Below are 27182 nucleotides of genomic sequence, written 5' to 3'. Positions count from 1 at the left end.
ATTAGCTGATTTCTAAGAAACAAGACTCAAACTCAGGAAAACAATGACGGTAAATTTTAGGACAACTGTACAGTCCAATTGGAGCCACCAAATGGAAGAGATATTCTACTCCGATGTTTGAACCACTGAAAAAATAATCGATGAACATTTAGCATATCTGTTGGAACATTTCTAAAAAAGAGCAACAAGTACAAAGAAAACCAATAAATCTTTGATAAACAAAAACTTATGAAAGAAATGTACTTGGTTTTAAAGAGAAAATAATTGACGTAATTAGTACATATACTCCACATATTCACTCAACCAAAACTTGAGATATCTAGAAGACATCAAGGAGAAAGAAGAAAGTTTTTAATATTTTAAAGGAAGTATTACAATGAACATTTTTATTACTAAAGGTATTTTTAGCTACGAAAATGAGGCTGATCTTTTAACTAAAGATCAAAGAAACTTACTATCCAAGAATGCTTGGAGACATTGAATTTATCCAAGAGTTCATCTAGGAACAAAGGGGAAAAAACAAATCTCATTCGTTAGAATATTCCAAGTCCAGGTGTGGAAGAAAATAAAATGCCTCTCCCTCCCGTTTCATGGTGTCCTATTCAATTTTCTGACACAGTCCTACAATTCCATCATTTGGAAGTAATAGCAACCTTATTCCTTTCCAATTTTTTTTTCTGCAATTATTTTACTTGCCTAACACCACGGTCCTGAGGGCACACAAGGGCCAGATGTAAATAATCAAAATCCCAACACTCAGTTTCATAGAGACCCACAAACCGTCTCCATGGAAAACCAGAACCAGAAGCGCTGCCCTATCAAAAGGATTCTGGAAATAACACTGGACGAGGCAGAGCCACAGTCACAGATCCGATCTCAGGTACGTCACAAACGCAGACACAAACCGCAGACCCCGAGACCCCCTACAGCCAGCGGCAGAGTCAGGCACCACCGCGCAGCCTTCTCTGCGGCACCATCCTAATCCCCCGCTAGAGAACGGCACACGCGCACGCAGCAGCCCCGTGCACGAAAACACTACTCCGCCTGCGGCCAGGCACTCGGTCCAGGTACGCGGGGGCAAGGCGGCCGTCACGCAGCAAACACCACAAGCAGCACGCGCCGCGCCTTAGTCCAGGCTCGCGACACTGGGGTTTCCTCCATCCAACTCACCACCAGGGTCACGGTTACAGGCCTAGATTTGAACACTCTATCCCCTTCGGGATCCTGTAGCCAACCTCCACCCACCTCCAAACCTCCCGACCCCTCGGCAGGTGCGGCCCCACACGTCTCCCTTGCTCCCTGAAGGACCCGCGCGTTCGCCCCCCGCGCGCTTGCGCACTCCAGGCAGAAGCCGATTTCCGAAGGATCCGATGAGGCGTCGCTGGGGGCGGGGCGGGGCTCGCAGCCTCCGCCTGTCGCCAAGCCGAGAACCAAATGAAAAATAAAAAGGCGGAATATTGTTTTTTTAAATTTTGGACCGCAGTGTCCACAGGGGAGCAGGCCCGGATTATCTTTAATGGCACTGGTCAGTCACGGGGCCGCCATTAGAGGTAAAGGCCTGAGGCAAGGGACACTGCGGCCCCTCTGGGTCGGTCTCCCTGGCCCGACTATCCCCGCCGAGACCCGGCCCCACGCGCCCCTCCCGGCCCGGAGCAGCCGCGGGACTTGCCTCCGACCCCCGCGCGCTTGCGCATTCGCGACCGAGACAGGCGCTCTCCAGTATTTTGGCGCCGCTGACTCCGGGGCTGGACGATCCTCCGAGTCGGGTGAGGCTGGAGCTGGGAGCCGGGCGCCGCTGTGGCCGGTGCTTTTCTGAGGGAAAAGAGCGCGGGGTGGGCCAGGTTTTGCAGGCCGGGCCGAAGGTGGAGAAAAGGTTCCTGTGGCGCCTCAGGCCGCTGTGCGTTTTTTCCCGGGACTGAGCTGCTGCAGCCCTGAGGCCTGGAGGCCCGGGCGGCAGTAACTGTGCCGGGCCCGGTTCGTGGGTGCGGCCTATGGTGCAATTGGAGACCGAGGCCCCGCGCATCCTCGTCCGCGCTTCAGCCGCTTAGGCTCGGCCGTAACGAAAAGGCCCAAGAGGGAAGTCAGGTGAACGCCCCAGGATGAAGGTCCCCTGCAAAACGCTGGGACCTAGGTTTGGGGCGGGTGTCTGGGGTCTGGGAGGACACGCTGGACAGTTCCGAAAAGACACAGTGGGTGGTCCCGGGTGTGGGCAACCGGGTGCGGAACTACAGCGTACCCGGAGCTGCGAACCCAGACTCGGGTGACTGCTGACCCTCTGCCCTGTCGTTTCCATTTGTGCATGCAGGTGGCGGTTAGCTGGAGCCAGGGAAGCGTGGAGGGTGGGTTCCAATCGAGTCAAGAAAAGCCTGGGGTGTCCTGAACTCTGCCTGCTTCCCCAGCCCTGCCAGTTTCCAGAGAAGGCGCCTGAGAAGGAGAAACGAATCGCTGCTGCTCTTCTAAAAGCCAGTTCTGTGTGAGTTCGCGCTGCTGCTTTGTTTCTGTGAAATGCATTCGAGTTCCTTCCGTTTAAAATCCTGCTTAGGAATGATCTATTTATTCATTGATTTGGGTCTTAGGATTTCCCTACCTAGTTAACGGCAGGGGACCTAATTAATAGATTTCCCTTTTTTAGTGCCCACTTCATGCTGTTCTATAGTTAGACACGTGGTTAGTTAACTGTAGGCTGCATATTCAGTTACTCTGTGAGCGCTGTTTTTCTAAGGATTTTGATGATATGGAAATACCCTTGCTGGAGATTAATGTTCATACTTCGTTTTTATTTGTTAAGTTTTTTAGGGTTTAGATATGTTTAATGGTTCTGGGGTAGGAGTGGAGATTTCTTTTTTTCCAGGAAATTCATGAGTGGAAGTTTTTGGTACCAGTCAGATGTGGTTTGAGGTTTGGCAGCATGAGTTTATTTTGGGTATATCTTGGATCGACTGAAAGAGGTGTAGTGTAGTGGTTAAGAATTTCGAGCCTAGATTAAGTGGAGTTGAATCCTGACTGCCACTTAAATCTGAACGAGTTTAAGCAATCTGTGCTTCAATTTCCTCAGAATTGTAATAGTGTATACTTTGCGGTGTTGTTTTGAAGATTACATGAATTAATATTTGTGAAGCTCTTAGGAGAGTGCCTGGCACATAGTGAGTCCTTAATTCATACTAGCTACTGGTATTAAAATGATGATGCTCAGTCATTCCCTATCAGCTTTGTGTATTCCCAAGAGCAATGCAAATGTGAAGGTAATTATGATGGATGCTTGCAAGCAGGAAAATGAGCCAGACCCTCCAGTGGACCAGAACAGGGATTGGTAACATAAGTCCTTGGACTCTGTTTATGAGCTTTCAGGGCAACAAAGATATTTTAAGATTATATACAGAATTGTTGTATGTATTTGTAAATGGTTAATTTTTTCAGGGGAGCGAGGAAGTCTATCATTTCGTGGTATTATCAGAGTTGTATAAGCTCCAACAACATTGATTCTCACTGTCTAGAAATGAAATAACTGGTAATGACTTTAGGGATGTTCTTTTATAAAGTTAATATCTAGCAATATGGAAATGGTTAAATCACACTCCATCCATGTGATGGAATGTTATGCAATAATAAGAATTTTGTTTATATTTAGTGATAAGAAAAAAGCATAACGTAATATTGAGAAGTATTGTTGTAAATAAGAATCGTCAAGAAATTGTTACATATGAATCTTGTATACTACAATAAAAGTTTTTAAGTTATTTTGCAACAATGTAATGTTTATTAAATTGCTAGGCATTTAATGATTAGTTATTTATTGGAGCTGAGGAGGGGTAAATGCAAGTTATTAAGTAGCTGCCATGAAATGAGCATTTGTTTTTGTCTGCAGTTCTTACTGGCTCTAAAACACTTTGGAAATGACATAAACCAGGATTGTAATCCTTCACAGAACTATTTCAGGGTCTTGATGAGATACAATACTCAGGAACTGGTAGAAATTATTTTTTCAGTCACACTGATTTCCCTGTTGTCACCATTTATGCAGGGCCTGTTTAATCACAATTTTCTTTTTTCTTTTTTTTTTTTTGAGACGGAGTTTTCGCTTTTGTTGCCCAGGTTGGAGTGCAATGCTGAAATCTCTGTTCACTGCAACCTCCACCTCCCGGGTTCAAGCGATTCTCCTGCCTCAGCCTCCCAAGTAGCTGGGATTACAGGTGCCCGCCACCATGCCAGGCTAATTTTTTGTATTTAGTAGAGACGGGATTTCACCATGTTGGTCAGGCTGGTCTTGAACTCCTGACCTCAAGTGATCCACCCGCCTCGGTCTCCCAAAGTGTTGGGATTACAGGCTTGAGCCACCGCGCCCGGCCAACAATTTTCTTAATGACTGTAAGGTAGCCTATCTTCCCAGTCATTTAAAATTTTTTGGAATAGCTTTTTAAAATATTTCTGATGATAGAATTAATACAAGCTTGTGAAATATTAGTAACTACGGAACCTATAAAGAAAATTAAAATGATCAATGGTCCCAATGTCCAGAAATAATAATTATTAATGTTTTAGAGCATATTTTCCCAAAATATTTCTACAAGTCTGTGTGGTTTTGTGTGTGGTTTTATTTATTTATTTAATTTTTTTTTTTTGAGGTGGAGTTTCGCTCTTGTTGCCCAGGCTGGAGTGCAATGGCGCGATCTTGGCCCACTGCAACCTCCGCCTCCCAGGTTCAAGCGATTCTCCTGCCTCAGCCTCCCAAGTAGCTGGGATTACAGGCACCTGCCATCATGCACAGCTAGTTTTTTGTACTTTTAGTAGGGACAGAGTTTCACTATGTTGACCAAGCTGGTCTCGAACTCCTGACCTCAGACAATCCACCCGTCTCAGCCTCCCAAAGTGCTGGGATTACAGGTGTGAGCCACTGTACCTGGCTGGTGGTTTTATCTCTGAAGAATAGGCTAATACTAATTGCAAATTTAAAAGAAACTAAGACCTCTAGTTCTTAGTTTAAAAGAGGAATTCAGTGCTCTTGTGGATTATATGACTCCATGGATGTATGGAGAAAAGTGACATTCCAGTGATCCACTTCTGGTTTGACAGACCTTCCAAATATTTACAGTTCTTCAGATTATGGAAATTTCAGTTAAGTCGAGATTTAAATCTGATTTTAAAATTAATTTTAAAATCTCAGAATTGAAATTTTAAGAGTTTTTTTTTTCATCTGTTCAAGTCTGTTTCCCTTTAGTGGTCTAAAAAATCTAATCATGTATTGTTTTGTAAACTGTTTTTTTTTCTTTCAGTGTATCTTGAATATTTTCCTTTCCTTAACTGTTTTCTAAAATTTAGCATTTAGTGATTACCTTAGTATTCCATTTTATGGATGTTTTGTAAATTATTTAAGAAATCACTTATTGGACAGGAATATTCCAAACTGCCCAAGTAATTCCTTCAGGAGGATTTCTGGCTCCTATGACTTGATCAACTTTTCACCTCAGAGTCATGTGAATTTTAGACATAGGCACATTTAGGAATTGACTTTTGCCAGGTGGGATACAGGTATTTGAAGTATTTGTATTTCTGAAGGATTGATTTTCATTCTTAGAATATAAAATAGACAGCTGTGCTATTTTATTTTTTATTTTTTTTGAGATGGAGTCTTGCTCAGTCGCCCAGGCTGGAGTGTAGTGGCGCAATCTCGGCTCACTACAACCTCCGCCTCCCGGGTTCAAGCAATTCTTCTGCCTCAGCCTCCCAAGTAGCTGGGACTACAGGCACGTGCCACCATGCTCGGCTAGTTTTTTGTGTTTTTAATGGAGATGGGGTTTCACCATTTTAGCCAGGACGGTCTTGATTTCCTGACCTCGTGATCTGCCCGCCTTGGCCTCCCAAAATGCTGGGATTACAGGCGTGAGCCACCATGCCTGGCCAGCTGTGCTATTTTGTACCAGGAGCTTCATCCTTCAATTACATGATTCAGGGAAATGAATTAATGATAATTTCTTAGAAAACTAACAAAAAACAAGATCATTTTAATCTCAGAAGAAAAAGTCATATGCAAAAAAGAAAAAATAACCTGAGTATATTACATAGTTCAGTTGGTAACAGTGTTTAGTCACAATAATGTAAACTGAATTTAAAAACTGATTTACTCTGAAATAGAATAAAACCATATTGAGGCTGGGTGCAGTGGCTCACGCCTATAATCCCAACACCTTGGGAGGCCGAGGCTGGTGGATCACATGAGCCCAGGAGTTCAAGACCAGTCTGGCCAACGTGACAAAACCCCATCTCCACAAAAAAACACAAAAATTAGCTGGGCGTGGTGGTGTGCGCCTGTGATCCCAGCTACTCGGGAGGCTGGGACAGGCAGAGAATCGGTTGAACCCAGGAGGTGGAGGTTGCAGTGAGCTGAGATTGTGCCACTGCACTCCAGCCTGGGTGACAGAGTGAAACTGTCTCAAAAAAAAAAAAAAAAAAAAAAGAAGAAAATCATATTGAAAGGATAAAGGGACTGCAACTATGCATATGTGGGTGGGAGCTGAGTAGGTAAAAGATAGCTAAAACTATGCCTCTCATAGTAGTAAGTGAATATATAACGATTACAACTAAAAATTCAGAAGTAGAAATATTAGCATGTTTTTTAAACACCAAAAGGAATGGCTAATAGAGGTAAAAATTATTGCCTCTAGATTTGGAAGATAGGGGCAGAGTAGCAGGGATGGAACTGTTGGAGCTTTTTGTGATATTCCTTGCATAGCTGTTTTGAATTTTTGTTCAGATATAAGTGATATACATTTTTAATTAAAAAATTCAGGCCAGGTGCAGTGGCTCAAGCCTGTAATCCCAGAACTTTGGGAGGTGGAGGCAGGTGGATCACTTGAGTCCAGGAGTTTGAGAGCAGGCTAGGCAACATAGACTGCATCGCTGTAAAAAATACAAAAATTAGCCAGGGTGGTGGCATGTGCCTTTAGTCCCAGCTACTCAGGAGGCTGAGGTAGGAGGATCGCTTGAGCCCTGGAAGTGGAGGTTACAGTGAGCTGAGATCCGAGATTGCACTTTAGCCTGAGTGACAGAGCAAAATCCTGCCCAAAAAAAAAAAAAAAGATGTAAAGACTCCAGGGAAGAACAAATAAAGATCACCTAAGACTGGGATACATCAAGTAGAGGTAACAATAAAATTTTATTCCAATTCACAGATCATTTTATACACATGCATATACATGTATGCATGTGTATGTAGTTTACCTGCCGAAATACAATTACATTGCAATCGTATTTTCTAACCTGTCTTCTTCCCCCAACAATATATAGTGGCTGTCTTCCCATGACATCAAATATGAATTTTATCTTCATTTTTAATGGGTGTTTATTTTTCTTTTCTTTTCTTTTTTTTTTTAAGACAGGGTATCGCTCTGTTGCCCAGGCTGGAGTTCAGTGGCATGAACAGGGCTCACTGCAGCCTCGACCTCCTGGGCTCAGGCGATCCTCCCACCTTGACCTCCCAGGGAGCTGGGCCCACATGTGTGCACCACCATGCCCAGCTAATTTTTTGTAGAGATGGAGTTTCGCCATGTTGGCCAGGCTGGTCTTGAACTCCTGGACTTATTAAGTGGTCACCTGCCTTGGCCTCCCAAAGTGCTGGGATTACAGGTGTGAGCCATTGCACTTGGCTGTTTAATTTTCCATTGTGTGAATGCATGATAATTTATTTGACATTGCCGAAGGACATTTAGGTTCTTTCCAGCTTTTTTGGTCCCATTTTGAACACTTTCTATCCACATATTATTTCATCCTTTGTACATCATATCATTGAGTATCCATTTCCCCAACAGCTTAGTAACTATGAGGTGTCATAGCTTTTTGAAATCTGCCAATCCAATTCCTTCAATATGCTCTCTAGTTACGAGTAGATTTTGACTGATAAGCTGATAGGTTATTTCTGTTTCCTATTTTGTTCTTTTTTTTTTTTTTTTTTTAAGAGACAGGGTCTTACTTTGTCACCCAGGCTGGAGTGCAGTGGAAAGATCATAGCTCACTGCAGCCCTGAACTCCTGGGCTCAAGCAATTCTCCTGCCTCAGCCTCCCAAGTAACTAGGGATACAGGCAGGTGCCAACACACCCAGCTAATTAAAAAAATTTTTTTTTTTGTTCAGGCTGGTTTTCAATTCCTGGCATCAAGCAATCCTCCCATCTGGGCCTCCCAAAGTGCTGGGACTACAGGCATGAGCCACTGCACCCAGCCTATTTCTACCTTCTAGAACATTATCCATGCTCAGGTTTCATACATTTACTTCTTTAAGTCTGAGTACCAAGAAAGATTGCTTGGTAATTGAGATCATGCAGGCAATATTGATGATCCTGAATAGGAAAATAAGGAGCAGAGAGCTCTGAGTTAAGCGTTGGGGAAGGGATCCCAATGTGCACCTGCAGTTTTGCCATAATAAAGGCTGCTATATAGCCTTTCTACAGGTGTTTTATACCTGTGGTTCTCAAAGTGTGGCATCTGGACCAGCAGCATCAACATCACCTGGAAACTTTTTAGAAATGCAAATTCTCAAGTCCAATCTCAGACCTACTGAATGCCAAACTCTAGGAGTGAGACCTAGCAAGTTGTGTTTTAACAAGCCCTCTGGGTGATTCTGATGCATACTAAAGTTTGACTACCAAACTTTGCTGCCCATTATAAACATCCATGGGAGGAGGAGGTAGTTAAAAAAAAAAAATCCTAAATCCCACGTCACACTAATTAAATCAGTGTGTTTAAGGGTGGGAGCCAGGCAACAGTATATTTTAAAGATATCCAGGTGATTCCAATTTGAGCAAAGTTTGGGAAATTCTTGTCTATGCTATTTTCTGTCTTCATGTTTGGGAAGGCCAGCCAGATTCCTAAGGCCAAGAAGGAAGTTTTGGTTTAGATGGTGTAGCCCCTTTTCAGCTGGGAAGGTGGGGATGGAGGGAGGAGGATCTGTTCAGGACAGGTCTGCACAACCCATTCTTTGGTCCAAACCAGCCTGCCCTGGGGTCAGAGCTGGGGACCAACTGGCGGCCCTCCTGCTGAAGTGTGTAGACATATGCTTTGATGCCGCAGAGTCTCTGCTCTTCAATTCCTTGTGCAGCTGAGCTGATTTCAGTGTGGTTTTGGGGAGGACATTTTTGTCTAAACTACCTCTTACCTATCAAAACTTGTCTGTGTGTTGGGGGTGGGAGTTGCATATAGGAATGGAGAAGTAGTATCGATTTTTAAAATTTGGAAACTCTGAGGCAATTCTCTTCTCATGATTTTACACGTTCTTTCTGCAGCTCTGGTGTCTGTGGACCCTGCTTCTGAAGTACATGAACCTTGAGGAAAATTGACCAGTCTAGCAATTCTAAAATCATGGCTCGTGTAAGTTGGAATTTCTTTCTACTCTGGAATTCTGTCATTTTTTTCAGGTTATGTGAACATTCTCATTTGTTATTCTGCAACTTTCTAACAGAGCCCCATTCAACAGCTGCTCCCCAGTCTTCCCCATTCCAGCAAGGGATGGAGCCAGCCAGATTCCTAAGTGCCCCTGTCTTCTCCATCTGTATCTGTATTAGTCCCTTTTCACGCTGCTGATAAAGACATTCCTGAAACTGGGTAATTTATAAGGAAAAAGAGATTTAATGGACTCACAGTTCCACATAGCTGGGGAGGCCTCACAATCATGGTGGAAGGTGAAAGGCACGTCTTACATGGTGGCAGGCAAAGAGTGAATGAATGCCAAGAGAAAGGGGAAACCCTTTATGAAATCATTAGATCCCGTGAGACTTACTCACTGCCATGGAAACAGTATAGGGGCAACTGCCCCCATGATTCAATTATCTCCCACCGGGTCCCTCCCACAACACATGGGAATTATGGGAGCTACAATTCAAGATGAGATTTGGGTGGGGACACAGCCAAATTTTATCAGTATCCATGTGTGCATTGACCAAATCATTCAGCATCTCCTGTGTGCTCCTTATCTGTCTAGAGCAGAGATGGGGCAGAAATGAAGTTCCTAGAAGTGGGCATTTTATCTGAAATTCTCAGGATTAAAATAGCACTGTCCAAAATAACTGTAATTCAAGCCACAAATATAATTGAAAATTTTCTAGTAGTCAAATTTTAAAAGTATAGACTAGTATGCAAGACCAAATATTTTAAATACTTTAGTAGTCACATTAAAAAAAGTAAAAAGAAACACATGTAGTTAATTTTAATGTCTTTTATTTAACCCAATATGGCCAAAGTATTATTTCACAGTGCAATCAATATAAAACTCGTGGTCAGGCCCTGACAGTGGTAGCTCATGCCTGTAATCTCAGTACTTTGGAATCGGAAGGCTGAGGCAGGAGGACTACTTGAGCACAGGAGTTCGAGACAACCCTGAGCAACTTAATGAGATCCCATCTCTTAACAAAACAAAGCAAAACAAAACAAAACAAAACTAGCCAGATGTGGTGGCATATGCCTGTTGTCTCAGCAATTTGGGAAACTGAGGTGGGAGAATTGCTTGAACCCAGGGGTTCGAGGCTGCAGTGAGCTGTAATCAATAAATGGGCTGTGATTGTGCCACACCATTCCAACCTAGGTGAAAGAGAGAGACCCTGCCTCAAAACCAAGATAAAATAAAGAATATATATAAATCATCAATATGTTTTACCTTGTTTTTTTGTTTCTAAAGTCTTCACTATCTGGTATCTGGTATATATTTTACATTTACAGCACATGTGAATTTGGACTAGTCCCAGTTCAAGTGCTCAATATCCACATATTGCTTAACTAGAATATTGGGCATTGAAGCAGCTTTAGAGATTTTTTGTAGTGTAAATTCTAAATATAATATATTTAAAAGTATAGCTATATCTAAATATAATCACTATTAAGTGTAACATATCCATCCATCAGATGGAGTACAGCAGTCCCTCCTTACCCAAGGGGGATACATTCCAAGACCCCCAGTGGATGCCTCAAAACCTCAGATAGTATGGAATCCTATATATATGATGTTGTTTTGATCGGTAATCAGGTAGTATATACAATGTTGATATGCTGGACAAAGCATATCACATCCCAGGTGGGGCGGAGTGATTAGTGTGAAATTTCATCATGCTACTCAGAATGGCATGGAGTTGAAAACTTATGAATTGTTTATTTCTGGAATTTTTCCATTTTATATTTTTGGACCATGGTTGACTGTGGGTAACTGAAATTGAAGAAAGCAAACCATGAGTAAGGGAGAACTACTGTATCATGCAGTAAACTGTAAATATTAAATAAAGGATCTGTTATAATAAAAATGCTAATGATACATTATGATAAAGTTATATCTAGAAGAAATTTTTAAGTTTTATGCAAAGTATACTTTTTAAAAATAGACATTTTACAGTTCATTTTTTGGGGCGAATACCATCAATTATTATTATTTTTTTTAAATCTTTAAAGGAAAAGAAGATAGAGTAAATCCCATTTATTGAGAATTTTTTAGGTCCTTTGCAAGTACTGTTCCAATGAACCTATTTCAGTTCATTGAGAAATTCTGATAATTACCTGAATATGTCTGGAAATAAATAAAATTATCTCCTATTCCATAGTACATAGGAAGTTTTGGCCATAGCAGTGGTGGGCAAGCTAGATACACTACAAATCTGGCCCACAAGCTGTAGCTTGTTTGGAACAGCCTGCAAGCTAATTACATTTTGAAATAATTGTTACAAAAAAAGAAGAAGAATGTGGAACAGAGACCATATGTGGTATACAAAGCCTAAAATATTGGCCCTTTACAGAAAATGTTGCCAAACCCTGGTCTTTTGTTTATAGAAATCTTCAAGAACATATATTCTGCTTTAGTCACACTCACATCTTTATTGCCACCTTCCCACATCACAGGCTTCCAGCCCCAGTCTATTCATTTGATATATGAAGTGAACATATATCATCAATCAAAACCCTTCTTCCAGTTTTTTTCCTTTTTTTTTGAGACGGAGTCTCGTTCTGTTGCTCTGTCGCCCAGGCTGGAGTGCAGTGGCATGATCTCGGCTCACTGCAAGCTCCGTCTCCCAGGTTCACACCATTCTCCTGCCTCAATCTCCCTAGTAGCTGGGACTACAGGCACCCGCCACCATGCGTGGCTAATTTTTTATATTTTTAGTAGAGACGGGGTTTCACTATGTTGGCTAGGATGGTCTTGATCTCCTGACCTCGTGATCCGCCTGCCTCGGCCTCCCAAAGTGCTGGATTACAGGTGTAAGCCACTGCGCCCAGCCTTTTTTTTTTAAGAGACAAGTTCTTGGTATTTTGTCTAGGCTGGTCTCGAACTCCTGGCCTCAAGCAATCCTCCTGCTTCAGGCTCCCAAAGCTAGAATTATAAGCATTGAGCCACTACACCCAGCCACCTTCTTCCATCTTCAAAATATTTTCATTTATCTTATAAATAATACATGCGTTTATCATTTCAGGATTTGGTGATGTTCAGAGATGTGGCTGTAGACTTTTCTCAGGAAGAGTGGGAATGCCTGAACTCATATCAGAGGAATCTGTACAGAGATGTGATATTAGAGAACTATAGCAACTTGGTGTCACTGGGTAAGCATAGCATATCTGTGTCAGATAATTTAGAAATTCACAGGACTGAATTTCTGGGCTGTCTTTCTTTTTTTTTTTTTTTTCCCCCAAAGACGAAGTCTCGCTGAGTCACCAGGCTGGAGTGCAGTGGCGCAATCTTGGCTTACTGCAACCACTACCTCCTGGGTCCAAGCAATTCTACTGCCTCAGCCTCCCAAGTAGCTGGGACTACAGGCGCACGCCACCACACCCAGCTAGTTTTTGTATTTTAAGTAGAGACGGTTTCACCGGGTTGGCCGGGATGGTCTTGATCTCTTGACCTCATGATCTGCCCACCTCAACCTCCCAAAGTGCTGGGATTACAGGCGTGAGCCACTGTGTCTGGGCTGTCTTTCTAAAAACTAGCTAAATGTCTGCTTTGTGCTTTGACAGTAAGTACCACTATTAAGCACCTTCATCTTTCCATATAATTCAGTGACCGTTACATTTTTCTTTGACTTTTCTGTTATTACCGGTCTTTAATGACAGCTGGATATAAATTCTTAGACACTCATGGCAAAACCGTTGTCAAAACAATCTGATTTCATACTGCTATGGATGGTCCATGTTATTTGTAACTCATTTACAGTGAGAATAGGAAGACAGAGGTGTCTGGCTCTACATAGCTATTAAAAGAGCTTTTACAGTGTATGTGATGCTGGGTTGAATCGACAGTTTGTTAAAACTTAAGTGGACAGTATTCAGTTTCCTACAACAGACATATTTTAACTGCTTTGTGATTAAGTTTAAAATACATGAATTTGCATTTAATATTGTATGCATATCCTGGCAAGAAACTTATTTTTCTTTTAAAAAAATAATATCAAAAAATAGCAAATGTAGTACCTCATGAACATATATGATGGTTAACATGTACCAGGTACTCATCTAAACACATTAAATCAAATCTCACAACAATGCTATGTATACACGTTGCTGTTATCCCTTTTTCACATCTGAGAAAACTGAGGTGCAGAGAGATTGAATTAGTTGCTCTACTGACATGGGAAAGAGAGGCAGGATTTGAAACCAGTGCTTTCAACTATTCTTTTCTCTCAAGAGACAGAGCCTGTGTAAGTTTAAATTAAAATAAAACCAGGTCCCTACTTCTCTGTTCTTGTTTTCCCTTGTGATCCTAAAGTAACTCTATGCTATGAATGTTTTTCAATCCTGATAGTCATCTTTGTTTGGAAGCCTTGAATAAATTCTTCATTATATTCTATTATTTATTTTTAAGCAGGATGTTCCATTTCTAAGCCAGATGTGATCACCCTATTGGAACAAGGGAAAGAGCCCTGGATGGTTGTGAGGGATGAGAAAAGAAGATGGACTCTAGGTAAGTGCTGATCAGGCAGAGGTCAGCCATTATGGCATGGCCAGACCTGCTGGTTGAGGAGGAGACACACCCCTTAGATGTCAATTGTGAAGAAGAGACCTGAAGCTTGGGAAGAAAATTTAGATCTTCTCAGCATGAGCCACCAAAGACATTTCATCCATACTTCCACTTATCACTCGTTTCTTTTTCTTTTTCTTTTTTTTTTTTTGAGACGGAGTCTCGCTCTGTTGCCCAGGCTAGAGTGCAGTGGCATGATCTCTGCTAACTGCAAGCTCCGCCTCCCGGGTTCACGCCATTCTCCTGCCTCATCCTCCCCAGTAGGTGGGACCACAGGCGCCTGCCACCATACCCGGCTAATTTTTTTGTATTTTTAGTAGAGACGGGGTTTCACCATGTTAGCCAGGATGGCCTCGATCTCCTGACCTCGTGATCCACCCGCCTCGGCCTCCCAAAGTGCTGGGATTACAGGCATGAGCCACTGCGCCCGGCCTCACTCGTTTCTTTTCTGTCTTGTTTCCCTCCCTTTTCTTTCCCCTATTTCAATAAGGGAAAGCTTTCTTCCCTAGTGATTCCATTTTACGTGTATTTTGAATCTAATCCCTTTCTAGCTCATCTTTTATATTTTGACTTTTATGTATGCATTTTTTCATTGCCCCTGTTCATGGAGTTTAAATTGTGGGGAGTCACACAGTAAACAAGTAAATAAATCAGTAAATGGATTACTAAAATATCCTGAAGTAATTAGGTATTATGAAAAAAGTGAGTAAGGTAAGGATATGGAGAATTATAATGAGTGAATGGAGTAATTTTAGATGGGGTGGTCAGGGAAGAGGAGCCAATTTGAAGAGGCTCCAGTTGGCCAAAGATGGGACTATTTGAACGTCATATCATATAATGACTGCAATGTATTGCAATGCATAAAATACACTTAATTTTATAAATTCTTGATACTAACAGCAAATTATTCATCATTGGAAGTTACTAGAAAACTAACATTTAAAAAGCATGAATTAAAAGGAAAAGAAGCATTTATCTTGCCTTATAAGAATTATATGAATAGGTAGTAGATGGAGGTATGTTTCTCTTAATAATTCAGTGAATAAATGAAGAAGAAATGATAGAATATTACCATTGTGGAACCCATAAAGACTACTGGATTTAGATATTGAACATCAGTGCTGATAGCATCAAAGAAATAGAGACAATCAGACGTTGTTTCTCCTAATGAAAGAGCACGATACCACCTATGAGGTAACTTTGCCGACAAAAGGTCCTGAGTCTTATCAAGCTTCTAAAACCAATTGCCAACTTATGGGAAGAAGATAGAGGACTATGTTCTACACCTTGGGAATGTAGTGAGCCAAATTTAGAATATGGGACTACAGGACCAAAAACAGGTTCTTCAACAAATAAATTACAAGGGAAATAAAAAAATGATAGGAAAACCTATAGATTAAAAGAGATGTAAAAGACACGTCAACAGTTGTATTCTGTGAACTTTGGATGAGTTATTCTTTTTAGGTTGTTTAAAATTTTATCAGATGGAAGTGTGGACACTGACTTGATGGTATTTAATAATTCATTTTTTGGGTTTGGATAATGGTATTGTGGTTATTTGTAAAAGTGCTTTTTGAGATGCAAACTTTGTACACATGAAACGACATAATAGCCAAGATTTGCTTCAAATAATATGAAGGAAGTAGATTGGGAGGTGCATAGGCCAAGATTGGGCATGGGGTTAATGGTTGGTGCTGGATACATGGAGATTTATTATGCTGTTCTGTCTACTTTTTGATATGTTAGAAATGCTCTGTTATAAAGGTTTTTCATTTGTTTGTTTGTTTTAGAGTTATTGAGAGATAAAAAGAAAATGGTGGTGAGGCAATGATGAAAATAAGGCTAAACTATTCTTTGGATGAATTTTGCCATAGAAGGGAAGCAGATACATAGAGTACAAGGAATATATTTTACGATGTGAAACATTAGAACGTGTTTATAGGCTACGAGGATGATTTCAAAGAGAGGAACATTGATGAAGTAGAGAGAGAGGGTAGTTTTGTAGGGCAGCGACCTTCAGTAGATGGGAAGGAGTGGAACCAATTGATGAAGGAAAACCACACATATGGTAAGAATTCAGACATAGATTGATTGGAGAATGTGGTGAAGAGGAGAATACATATTTTTCTTTCAGTTGTTTCTGGTTCCTTGGTGAAATGGCAGTAAGATTATCGTCTGAACCTGAGGATTATTCAGTATTTCATTGGAATTCAGTATGGATTATGCAGTATTAGATCAGTGTTAATTTTCAGAAGTACAATTTTGTGGTCATGGGGTTTTAACATTTTCAGATCTCTGATATTAATATAATTAGAATTGTCTTGGTCCTAAATATTCTGTATCCTGTATAATCTTGTATCAGCCAGAAAAAAAAGGGGTGGGGGAGACATTATACCTCAGGAAACAGCATACCTCCGGGGATGACAAGATAATTTGCTCCCTATTTTATTTTATTTTATTATTTTATTTTATTTTATTTTATTTTGTTTTATTTTGAGGTTTCTCCATGTTGCCCAGACTGGTTTCAGACTCCAGGGTTCATGCAATCTGTCTGCCTTGGCCTGCCAAAGTGCTTGTATTACAGGTGTGAGCCACCACACCCAGCCCCTATTTTATTTTAAATTAAAGCTAATGCCCTGCAAATGGAAATACTTCTTTCATTTTGATCTAAGATGGACTAATATTTTGTTTTCATATTAGCAGTGCTTACTAGAATAAACTCTTTGATTCAGTAGAATCCAAACTAGTATTTGGCTTATTAATTTTATTAATTGTTAATAAATTATATAGTATTATATAATTAATAATATTAATAATATTAAAATTAAAATATATAAATATTTTACATGCATGTTTTAGGAGGTAGAACATTAAAATTGTCTATCATAGCCCAATCTTTTGATGTTTGGCCTAGCATTTTGTTTCACTGTAGGTCTAGCCCATTCTGTCTTGATTAAAGTACTTATGAAACATAGGCTATTCTTTCCCGTTTCAACTTCTTTGAAGTAGAACAGGAATGTAAAGATACTTGTGAAGCAATCTGAGGGCAGAATTCTTGAATTTTTATGTTTTCTGTCTTTTACTATTTTCTCATCCATGCCTACATTGACAAAAATGCAATGTGTATGTATAGCCAATATTTCCAAAACATCCAACTTAGTTTTCATAGAAATAATTGTCTTTAAACATTAATAATTTTAGTTGCTTGTAGCAGTAAGAACTGGAATAGGCAAATTTGGGAACAAACATGGCTGACTATTTGGTAGCATACAGCTCAGCTGTGTATATTATAGACAGCCTTCTAACTGAGAATGTTCAAAATACCAAGATCTTGATCTGGCTTGTCACTTAAATAGGGAGCCATATATGATAATCTCAAGTTCACCTTATCAACACTGGCAATGTTTTTTTTTTTTTTTTTAATGAAAACCTTCAAATTTTACAGGATAAATTTTACAACCTATTCTAATTTGATTATTAGTGAATACAGACATTTTGTCCTAATTTGTTTATGTTATATTTACTTTTGCATTGTCTTCTCACTTCCTTTATTCCATTACCTTTTCCATTGTTTATTGTTTCTTATGCCAATTTGTATGGGCTTAAATTTCTTTTTTTAAATTTTATTTTTTTGAGATTGGGGTCTGATTACATTGGCCAGGCTGGTCTTGACTTCCTGGCCTCAAATAATCCTTCCACCCCAAGTGATCCTCCCACCGCAGCCTCCCCAAGTAGTTGGGGATTACAGGTGCGAGCCATGGTGCCCAGTTTGTGTGGACTTTAATGCTATGAACAGTAACACTTTCTTACTTTCTTATGAATGCTTTAGCCTTTAATTTGATTTTTGACTGGCTTTCCTTTTAGATTACTGGTTTTATTTTTAATTTGCAGGTAAATCCTTTGAAATGAGCATCTTGTTTCTTAACCTTTGTATTACCTTCATAACTACTTACTTTTATTTACTACCATTATTTAGCTAATTATGATGCTTTTGTTAATATCACTTATATCTTATTTGTCTTATTGAGGCCATAAATGGACTTTATCCCCAAAATTCTAGACAATTGCCATAGTTTTGTATTGCTTTTTTTTGGGTGGGGAGACAGAGAAAGAGAGAGACAGAGAGAGTGAGAGAAACACGATTATATAGCAGTATTTTCTGTTCCATTCATTTACCTGTCCCTGGTCACATTTTACCCACAGCATTTAAATTATTGTTGCCTTTTAGTATCTTTTTAGTGTATACTTTTTAAAAGTAAACTTATTGAAATATAAATACATACAAAAATATACAGATAATTAGTGAATTGTCACAGTGGCCACACCTATCTAATTAATTAGTACACAGATTCAGAAATAGAGCTTTACTAGATACCAGAAGCCCCTCTTGACTTCTTTCAGTCATTCCTCCCCACCAAGACTAACCACTGTCCTGACACCACCATAGATTATTAATTATCATTTTTAAACTTTATAAAAATGGAATTGTACAGTATATATTGTTCTATGTCTAGTTTTGTTTATACCATTTGTTTATACCATTATGTTTTTGAGATTAACCCTTGCTGCATGTAGTTGTAGTTTGTTAATTCTCGTTGCTGTATAGTATTGTGATGTATTAATATGCCATCATTTATTAGCTGTTCTTCCATTGATGAACACTTGGATTCTTTCCAGTTTGGGTATATTACAAATAACGTTGCTTTAATCCTAACGCTAACCCTAACCCTAAAGCAACATTATTTAAAATACCTTTTCCTTTTTGAAGAGTATTGAATTCCTGTTGCAAAGATTTTGAGGAAAGGCGCATTTACAAAAAACATCTCTTTGCTCAGAATTTTACTAGCCTTTTACCATAGTATAAACCTGTTATTACACCTGGAAAATCACTGAAATATTCTCTAGGAAGTACACAAATGGCATTATGGGGACTTTCAGGAAGATATGGGGAACCTGTAACATAGATGTGCAAGTTATGTAAACTCAAGTAAAGATAAATATTTAGACCCTCTTATTACCTTGGTCGTGAAAGGGGGCAAAGTTCACTTACGATTATGCAAAGTAGGAATTGAACTGCAGTGGAGGTATCTGCAAGTGTACATGAAGAGGCAATTGGAAGGATGATCAAGTGTAAAGAAATCACTATTTTCCATTTATATATTTTACTGAGATAGCTTAGATGTACTTGTTTCCCATCTCTGTAGGAAGTGATAAAAAGAATGTTTAATCAGTGTAGTAAGGTTTAAGATTGGAGGCAGGATACCATATGCCATAATTGTTGACTAATTATGAGAATTTAATTCACAGTTAATATGTACTGTGGATTTGCTATACACTGGTGAGTGAAAAATTGTTTCTGCCCTTGGGGAAGTTTAAGGTAAGAAAATAAAGAGAATAATAAGTGGAGAAATTAATGAATAACAACACAGTTGAGAAAAGTGTTAAGCAAGAAATAAGTAGCCAGGCATGGTGGCTCACACCTATAATCCCAGCACTTTGGGAGGCTGAGGCGGGCAGATCACTTGAGGACAGGAGTTCGAGATCAGCCTGGCCAACATTGTGAAACTCTGTCTCTACTAAAAAATACAAAAATTAGCCAGGTATGGTGGCAGGTGCTTGTAATCCCAGTTACTTGAGAGGCTGAGACACGAGAATTGCTTGAACCCTGGGGTAGAGATTGCAGTGAACCGAGATCATGCCACTGCACCTTAGCTTGGGCAACACAGTGAGACTCTGTCTCAAAAAAAAAAGGAAAGAAGTAGGCGGGGCGCGGTGGCTGATGACTGTAATTCCAGCACTTTGGGAGGCTGAGGCAGGTGGATCACGAGGTCAGGAGTTCAAGACCAGCTTGGCCAAGATGGTGAAACCCCATCTCTACTAAAAATACAGTGGTGGCACATGCCTGTAATCCTACCTACTTGGAAGGCTGAGGCAGGAGAATCACTTGAACCCAGAAGGCAGAGGTTGCAGTGAGCCGAGATTGCGCCATTCCACTCCAGCCTGGGCAACAAGAGCGAAACTCTGTCTTAGAAAAAAAAGAAAGAAAGAAAAGAAGAAAGAAGTGACTGGGATAGAAAACAAAGGATATATATTACATGAAGTCAGCAGGGATTGTTTTTCTGATTTTTAAAATGAAACCTGATGGATGAAAGAAACCCAACCATGCAAACCCAAGTCAGGATTCCTGGGAGATTTAATAGCCAGTGAAAAGCTCCAAAAAGTGGAAAGATTGGGTCGGATGTGGTGGCTCACGCCTGTAATCCCAGCACTTTGGGAGGCCGAGGTGGGCGGGTCACTTGAGGTCAGGAGTTCGAGACCAGCCTGGCCAACATGGTGAAACCCCATCTCTACTAAAAATACAAAAGTTAGCCAAGCATGGTGGTGCACTCCTGTAGTTCCAGCTACTAGGGAGGCTGAGGCAGGAGAATTGCTTGAACCTGGGAGGCAGAGGTTACAGTGAGCTGAGATCGAGCCACTGCACTACAACCTGGGTGACGGAGACTCCGTCTCAAAAAAAAAAAAAAGAAAGATTGCGACACATTCGAGGAGCAGAAAGGAGGCAAGTGTCATAGGGACATGGACAGCAAAGGGATCAGTGGCTTGAGTTGATACCTTGTGTTTAACAGAGTGCATGTTACTCCTGATAAAGCATTTGCTCTGTATTCTAATTGAAAAGAGAAATTGAAAAATTTAAGTGGGGAGTCTCAAACTTTGATCTGCACCCAAATAATCTGGTCTTAACTCATCATTTTCTTATTTCCTTTTAGCTTCTTTTAAATTACCTGTTTTAGAGATTTTGAGCCCATTTACTTCAATTGGGCTTTCTTTTTTTGTGTGTGTGTGTCACTGATTTCTATTATAAAGTTTTCGTTTGTTTATTTTGTGTAGAACAGGAAAATATGTTTTGGTTGTGTTTTCTTTCAGATTTGGAATCCAGATATGACACTAAAAAGTTATTTCAAGGAAAGGATATTTATGAAATGAACTTATCTCAGTGGAAGGTAATGGAAAGAATTAAAAGCTGTGGACTTGAAGGACAAGAAAGTCCTCATGAGGTGTGTTTCAGACAAGTGACAAAAACCAACTCTGAAAAAACGCCTACTTACAGAAAACTCACATCTCTTCCTCTGTATCAGAAAAGTCGTAACAGAGAGAAACCCTACGAATGTGGGGAATGTGGGAAGGCTTTTAGAGTACGACAACAACTTACTTTCCATCAAAGAATTCATACTGGTGAGAAACCCTATGAATGTAAAGAATGTGGAAAAGCCTTTAGACAGTGTGCCCACCTCAGTCGACATCAGAGAATTCATACTTCTGACAAACTCTATGAATGTAAAAAATGTGGAAAGATCTTCACATGTGGCTTAGACCTTCGAGTACATCAGAGAATTCATATTGGTGAGAAGCCATATGAATGTAAAGAATGTGGGAAAGCTTTTAGAGTTAGAGGACAACTTAATCTCCATCAAAGGATTCACACAGGTGAGAAACCCTATGAATGTAAGGAATGTGGGAAGGCCTTTAGGCAGTATGCACACCTTACTCGACATCAGAGACTTAACATTGCTGAGAAGTGCTATGAGTGTAAGGAATGTGGTCAGGCCTTTCTGTGTAGTACAGGCCTTCGACTACATCACAAACTTCATACTGGAGAAAAACCCTATGAATGTAAGGAGTGTGGAAAGGCCTTTAGAGTGCGGCAGCAACTTACTCTCCATCAGAGAATTCACACTGGTGAGAAGCCTTATGATTGTAAGGAATGTGGTAAGACTTTCAGTCGTGGCTATCATCTGACTCTCCATCAGAGAATCCATACTGGTGAAAAGCCGTACGAATGTAAGGAATGTCAGAAGTTCTTTCGTCGTTACTCAGAACTTATTTCACATCAGGGTATTCACATTGGAGAGAAACCTTATGAATGTAAGGAATGTGGGAAGGCATTTAGACTGTTCTCACAGCTTACTCAACATCAGAGTATTCATTTTGGTGAGAAACCCTATAAGTGTAAGGAATGTGAGAAGACTTTTAGACTGCTTTCACAACTTACTCAACATCAAAGTATTCATACTGGTGAAAAGCCCTATGACTGTAAGGAATGTGGAAAGGCCTTTAGACTTCATTCATCACTGATTCAACATCAGAGAATTCATTCTGGTGAGAAACCATACAAATGTAAGGAATGTAAAAAGGCATTTAGACAACATTCACATCTTACTTACCATCAGCGAATTCATAATGTAACTTAATAATAGTTAGAACTCTTCCATTGCGAATTTTATGTTGAGCATAGGAAGTACATTCTAGAGGAAAGGTTTTTGAACGTGGGAATCCCTTTTGCTTCATGCTCACAACTAAGCATAGAAGTTTTATTTAAAGGAAAGAATATGTTAATTAACATATAGAAGCCTTTCATCACCTTTGAAACCATGTTAAACTTTAGGAAATTCATCCTAGAAAGGAACTTTATTACAGGACTGAATGTGGAAAAGCTTTTGATCTTACCTATTACTATCTCCATATTCTTCCATCTGTGTAGTATACACACAGAGGTTGCCAGGGAACCACCTCATTCTGAAAATGTGTAAATGAAAGGAAAGTCATTTAGTCTGCATTTCCTGTAGGAACTGTATTTCAAGGCAAGTTAATGAGGTAAAGTTCTTCTTTATTAGAAAATTCCAGGCTAATGAATGCAGAAAGAATAATAGAAAATTATATTAGAAAGCTATTGTGTAACACATAATGAAATAATGGATCTAGGCATGATTCTCTGTAGAAGTTGAGACCATTCAGTGAAGGTTGTGAACTTTACAGTGAATAGATGAGACTGACAACATCTGAACCCACTTATCATCTCAACTTCACAAAAAGCAAGAGAGTAAAAATTACGTGCCTCCTAATGTGATATAGTAAGGTATACACATCTTGCCAAAAATATTGAACCTGAATTTAAGCCTCAAGAGCCAACTCCCAGTTTAGAGAAAATTCAAGGAATGGAAGAGTAAATTACATGAAACAAAAAGGAGCAATTAAATCTAAAATAAGGGTAATTCTGCAAGAGGAATCACCTGGTTTCCGAACCAATAAAATGGCATTTTAAGAAATAAGGTGGAACGCTTAGGTATTGACAGACTTGAGACATCAATCAAATGCAATGAAAGAGTGGTTTTTACTTAGATCATGAGTTGAACAAACATGTAAAAGAAGACATAGTTACAATAATTGGGAGAATGGAATATTGACAGTAGTAGATAATATTAAGAAACTTTGTTGTGTGTGATAATACCATTGTGGTTATGTAAAAGTATATTTGTTAGAGATAATTTCTGAAGTTTATACACAGGAGATGATATATCTGGAATGTCCTTTTGTTCATGCAAAAGAAAAATGGGGATGAATAACAGGTTTGGCAAAATGATGGTAACCTGAGTCTTGGATACATGGTTTTTATTTGTTTTGTTTTTGCTATTCTACTTTTGTGTATTTAAAATTTTCCATGATGTTCTTTTAAAGATCAAATTATCCATGAAATTATAACCAGTTTAAAATGAATTATTTAAAAAAAAATTTCTGGCTGGGCGCGGTGGCTCATGCCTGTAATCCCAGCACTTTGGGAGGCCGGTGGGCAGATCATGAGGTCAGGAGTTCGAGACCAGCCTGACCATCATGGTGAAACCTCATCTCCACTAAAAATACAAAAATTAGCCGGGTGTGGTGGCATGCACCTGTAATCCCAGCTACTCGGGTGGCTGAGACAGGAGAATCACTTGAACCCAGGAGGCAGAGGTTGCAGTGAGCCGAGATCATGCCATTGCACTCCAGCCTGGGCAACAAGAGCAAAACTCTATCTCAAAGAAAAAAAAAATTCTACATATTAAAACTTGTGGACGTTGCCAAAGCTCTACACATTGAGATTGGAATATTAATTACAATGACGATAATGTATTCAGGAAGTTAAAATGTAGGTCCACATTTTATTTAGTTGACCTCTCTATCTCTGTATTATAGTACCCATGGTATGCACCTCTTTTTTTTTTTTTTTTTTTTTTTTTTTTTTTGAGACGGAGTCTCGCTCTTTCACCCAGGCTGGCGTGCAGTGGCAGAATCTCGGCTCACTGCAAGCTCTGCTTCCCGGGTTCAAGCCATTCTCCTCCCTCAGCCTTCCGAGTAGCTGGGATTACAGGCGCCCGCCACTACACCAGGTTGATTTTTGTATTTTTAGTAGAGATGGGGTTTCACCATGTTGGCCAAGCTGATCTCAACTCCTGACCTCAGGTGATCCACCTGCCTCGGCCTCCCAAGCTGCTGGGATTACAGGCGTGAGCCACCACGCCCGGCTCTCACTTCATATGTTTAAAGAATGAGTAAAAGAAAGCAATTACTACTGCTAAATGTGGGAAATAATGGATTAGACCTGTACTAATATATGGTAGTCACTAGCAACCTGTTGAGCACTTGAAATTGAGTTATTGAGCACTGAAATGTGGCTAGTCCAAATTCAAATGGTGTTTTTTTGTAAAACACAAGATTCTGAAGACTTAGTTGTTTTAAAAACGTTAAGTATCTCAATTTTTCATATTGAGTACATATTGAAATAATATTTTAGATATATTGGTTCAAATAAAATACATTAAAATGAATAACACTATTTTTTGTTTTTAAAAAATGTGTTACAGGAAAATTTTATATATGTAGCTCACATATTTCTATTGTCAGCACTGGTATAAACAATAAAAAGTAGACTTGGTATTTTTGTGTGTGTTTCTTTAAAGGATACCAATATAGTCAAGACCTTTGCAGTTTTGATCACAGAAATATGAGAGATTACACAGCTACAGCTATATGAATGATAAAAGTGACAGCTATGGATTTTTAAAGTTATAAGTTGCTATACTATATATATGTAATATGTGTGTGTAGTGTGTAGGTATATATATTTATATTTATACACACACTATACATGTATTTTAAAATATTGAAAATCCAGAATTATTTTGTGGAAAAAATATACTAAAATTGATCACATGCTGAAGAAAACCTGAGTAGACCAACAAACAAATGAAAAATTAAGACGATTAGAAGATACGCTTTCTAAAAGAATACATTTAGAATCTGACTTAAAAAAAAAAAAATCCTACTCTCCTGAGCCAGAGTAGTCTCAGAGAGACTCCAAGAACCTAATTTTTTACAAGTAAAATCTTTGAAGAATTGGTAATTGCTAAATTTTTCCAACATACTATTCTACAAGACTAACCTAAAACTGATTATAAGAACTAGGTGAGGAGGGCTGGCAAAACCAAAATCTAGACATTTTCCGTATGAAGAGAAATCTGGTAATTCTAATTTCTATGGCAAATTATATCCAACAGTTTAAGTATAGAATAGAAAATCATTTATGTGGAATATCTTGGACCAGATCCATCCAGCTTTAATTATATATTTAGATTCTAGGCATTCTACCTTCAGAACATCATAATGATAGTAAAAGAGATATGATTCTGGCCCAGTATCATCTCAATTCATGCTTATAGTCTTTTTTTTTTTTTTTTTTAGCTTTCTATGTATTAAGAATGGAATGAATTTTATGTATGTAAAAGTATAACCCAACACCTTAAAATTACCTTCTCAAAATTAATAAAGACAGAGTTCGTATAAATGATTGCATCAGTTGGACTTCAGCGATTTCACCGTGGTCATCCATTATGAACTGTATTTGCTGCTATAATTGGGAAGCCATGATGTTCAGTGTATTACATCATTGTATTCCATTTCTCAAATGGAATATGAAACTTGATAGCATTTGAAACCATTTCCCAGGAAACGTTAGTGCTTGATGGTATTTTTAGAAAGCATTCTGTGGTTAAATGAGCATATTAAAATTAATAATTGTTTAAGAAAATAAAACTATAAGCTTCTCCAAATAATGAAGTAATGAGAGTTTGATTTTATTTAACTTAATGTATCTGAAGCACCTTTTACCATGTAACTTTCACTCTGAATGCCTGTGAGTATGTTTGGGCTATGAACCCATTTTAACAAATAACTGCTGTAACCAAAACAGGTGACGGCAAAGGTAGAAAGTTCAGACCTCATGCCAGGTGGTTAGTTGTGTTGGAAGGTGGATGTGAGGTATGTTTCCCTGGATGTTGCATCATGTTCTAAAGTCACCTATTCTTTCTGAATATTGAACTGTTGCTTTTCTGCAGAAATAAAATTTCTGAATCAACACTATACTGCAATGAAAATGAACAACCTATGACTATGTACAACAATACAGATAAATCTCAGAAGCATAATGCTGGGCAAAAGAAGCCAGACATAAAAGAGGACATACTATATGATTATGTGGAATACAAAAATTGAGAACTTTTTAATATAATTAGAAGTCAAGATACGGCCGGGCGCGGTGGCTCAGCCTGTAATCCCGGCACTTTGGAGGGCCGAGGCAGGCGGATCACGAGGTTAGGAGATCGATGAAAACCCATCTCTACTAAAAATACAAAAAAATTAGCCGGGCATGGTGGCAGGCGCCTGTAGTCCCAGCTGCTGGGGAGGCTGAGGCAGGAGAATGGCGTGAACCTGGGAGGTGGAGCTTGCAGTGAAATGAGATTGCGCCACTGCACTCCAGCCTGGTCTACAGAGCAAGACTCCATCTCAAAAAAAAAGATACTAAAAATACAAAAAATTAGCCAGGCGTGGTGGCGGGCGCCTGTAATCCCAGCACTTTGGGAGGCCGAGGCGGGCGGATCACGATCACGATGTCAGGAGATGGAGACCATCTGGGCTAACACGGTGAAACCCCGTCTCTACTAAAAATACAAAAACAAAATTAGCCGGTCGCGGTGGCGGGCGCCTGTAGTCCCAGCTACTTGGGAGGCTGAGGCAGGAGAATGGCGTGAACCCGGGAGGCGGAGCTTGCAGTGAGCCGAGATCGCACCACTGCACTCCAGCCTGGGCGACAGAGCGAGACTCCGTCTCAAAAAAAAAAAGTCAGGATACTGGTGGAGGTGAGGGGGTTAGGGGTACATGGCAGGAGGGATAGTGATGGAAAGAGCAATGGGAGGTTTCTGTAGAAATGTTTTGTTGCTTGATTGGGTGCTGATTACTCTGATGTATTCAGTTAGTGAAAATTCATTGACTTGTACATTTGTATACTTTTCTGTATGTTTATTATAGTTCAATTAAAAGTTTTTTAACTTACGAAAACAAAAA

The 27182-nt window shown here is 39.7% G+C and overlaps 1 protein-coding gene across 7 annotated transcripts; it reads left to right on the top strand.

Annotated features, from left to right (window-relative positions):
* The first annotated feature begins 897 nt into the window (after positions 1 to 897).
* On the top strand, positions 898 to 27182 carry ZFP30 (ZFP30 zinc finger protein). 7 transcript variants are annotated; one of them, XM_054462508.2, is made up of 6 exons: positions 898 to 1067; positions 2306 to 2473; positions 9271 to 9355; positions 12433 to 12559; positions 13818 to 13913; positions 20895 to 27182. In XM_054462508.2, the coding sequence occupies exons 3-6, from the start codon at positions 9347 to 9349 to the stop codon at positions 22217 to 22219; spliced, it is 1557 nt and encodes a 518-aa protein (XP_054318483.1). In that variant the 5' UTR covers positions 898 to 1067; positions 2306 to 2473; positions 9271 to 9346; the 3' UTR covers positions 22220 to 27182. The 7 variants fall into 7 exon arrangements, with proteins under 7 accessions (XP_054318483.1, XP_054318480.1, XP_054318481.1 ...); XM_054462505.2 differs by having other exon boundaries at positions 907 to 1067; positions 13815 to 13913; XM_054462506.2 differs by lacking the exon at positions 898 to 1067 and adding an exon at positions 1722 to 1766 and having other exon boundaries at positions 13815 to 13913.

The sequence above is a fragment of the Pongo pygmaeus genome, chromosome 20 (assembly GCF_028885625.2).
Source record: "Pongo pygmaeus isolate AG05252 chromosome 20, NHGRI_mPonPyg2-v2.0_pri, whole genome shotgun sequence".
Taxonomy (NCBI): Eukaryota; Metazoa; Chordata; class Mammalia; order Primates; family Hominidae; genus Pongo; species Pongo pygmaeus.
The sequence above is the reverse complement of the archived record's forward strand: the minus strand, read 5'-3'. Positions and strand labels throughout refer to the sequence as shown.

Coding starts and splice junctions, on each gene's coding strand:
- ZFP30 (XM_054462503.2), top strand. CDS start 12,415: ATGCGTTTATCATTTCAGGATTTGGTGATGTTCAGAGATGTGGCTGTA. Junction 12,560..13,814: donor TAGCAACTTGGTGTCACTGG/GTAAGCATAGCA, acceptor TTTATTTTTAAG/CAGGATGTTCCATTTCTAAG. Junction 13,914..20,894: donor GAAAAGAAGATGGACTCTAG/GTAAGTGCTGAT, acceptor GTTTTCTTTCAG/ATTTGGAATCCAGATATGAC.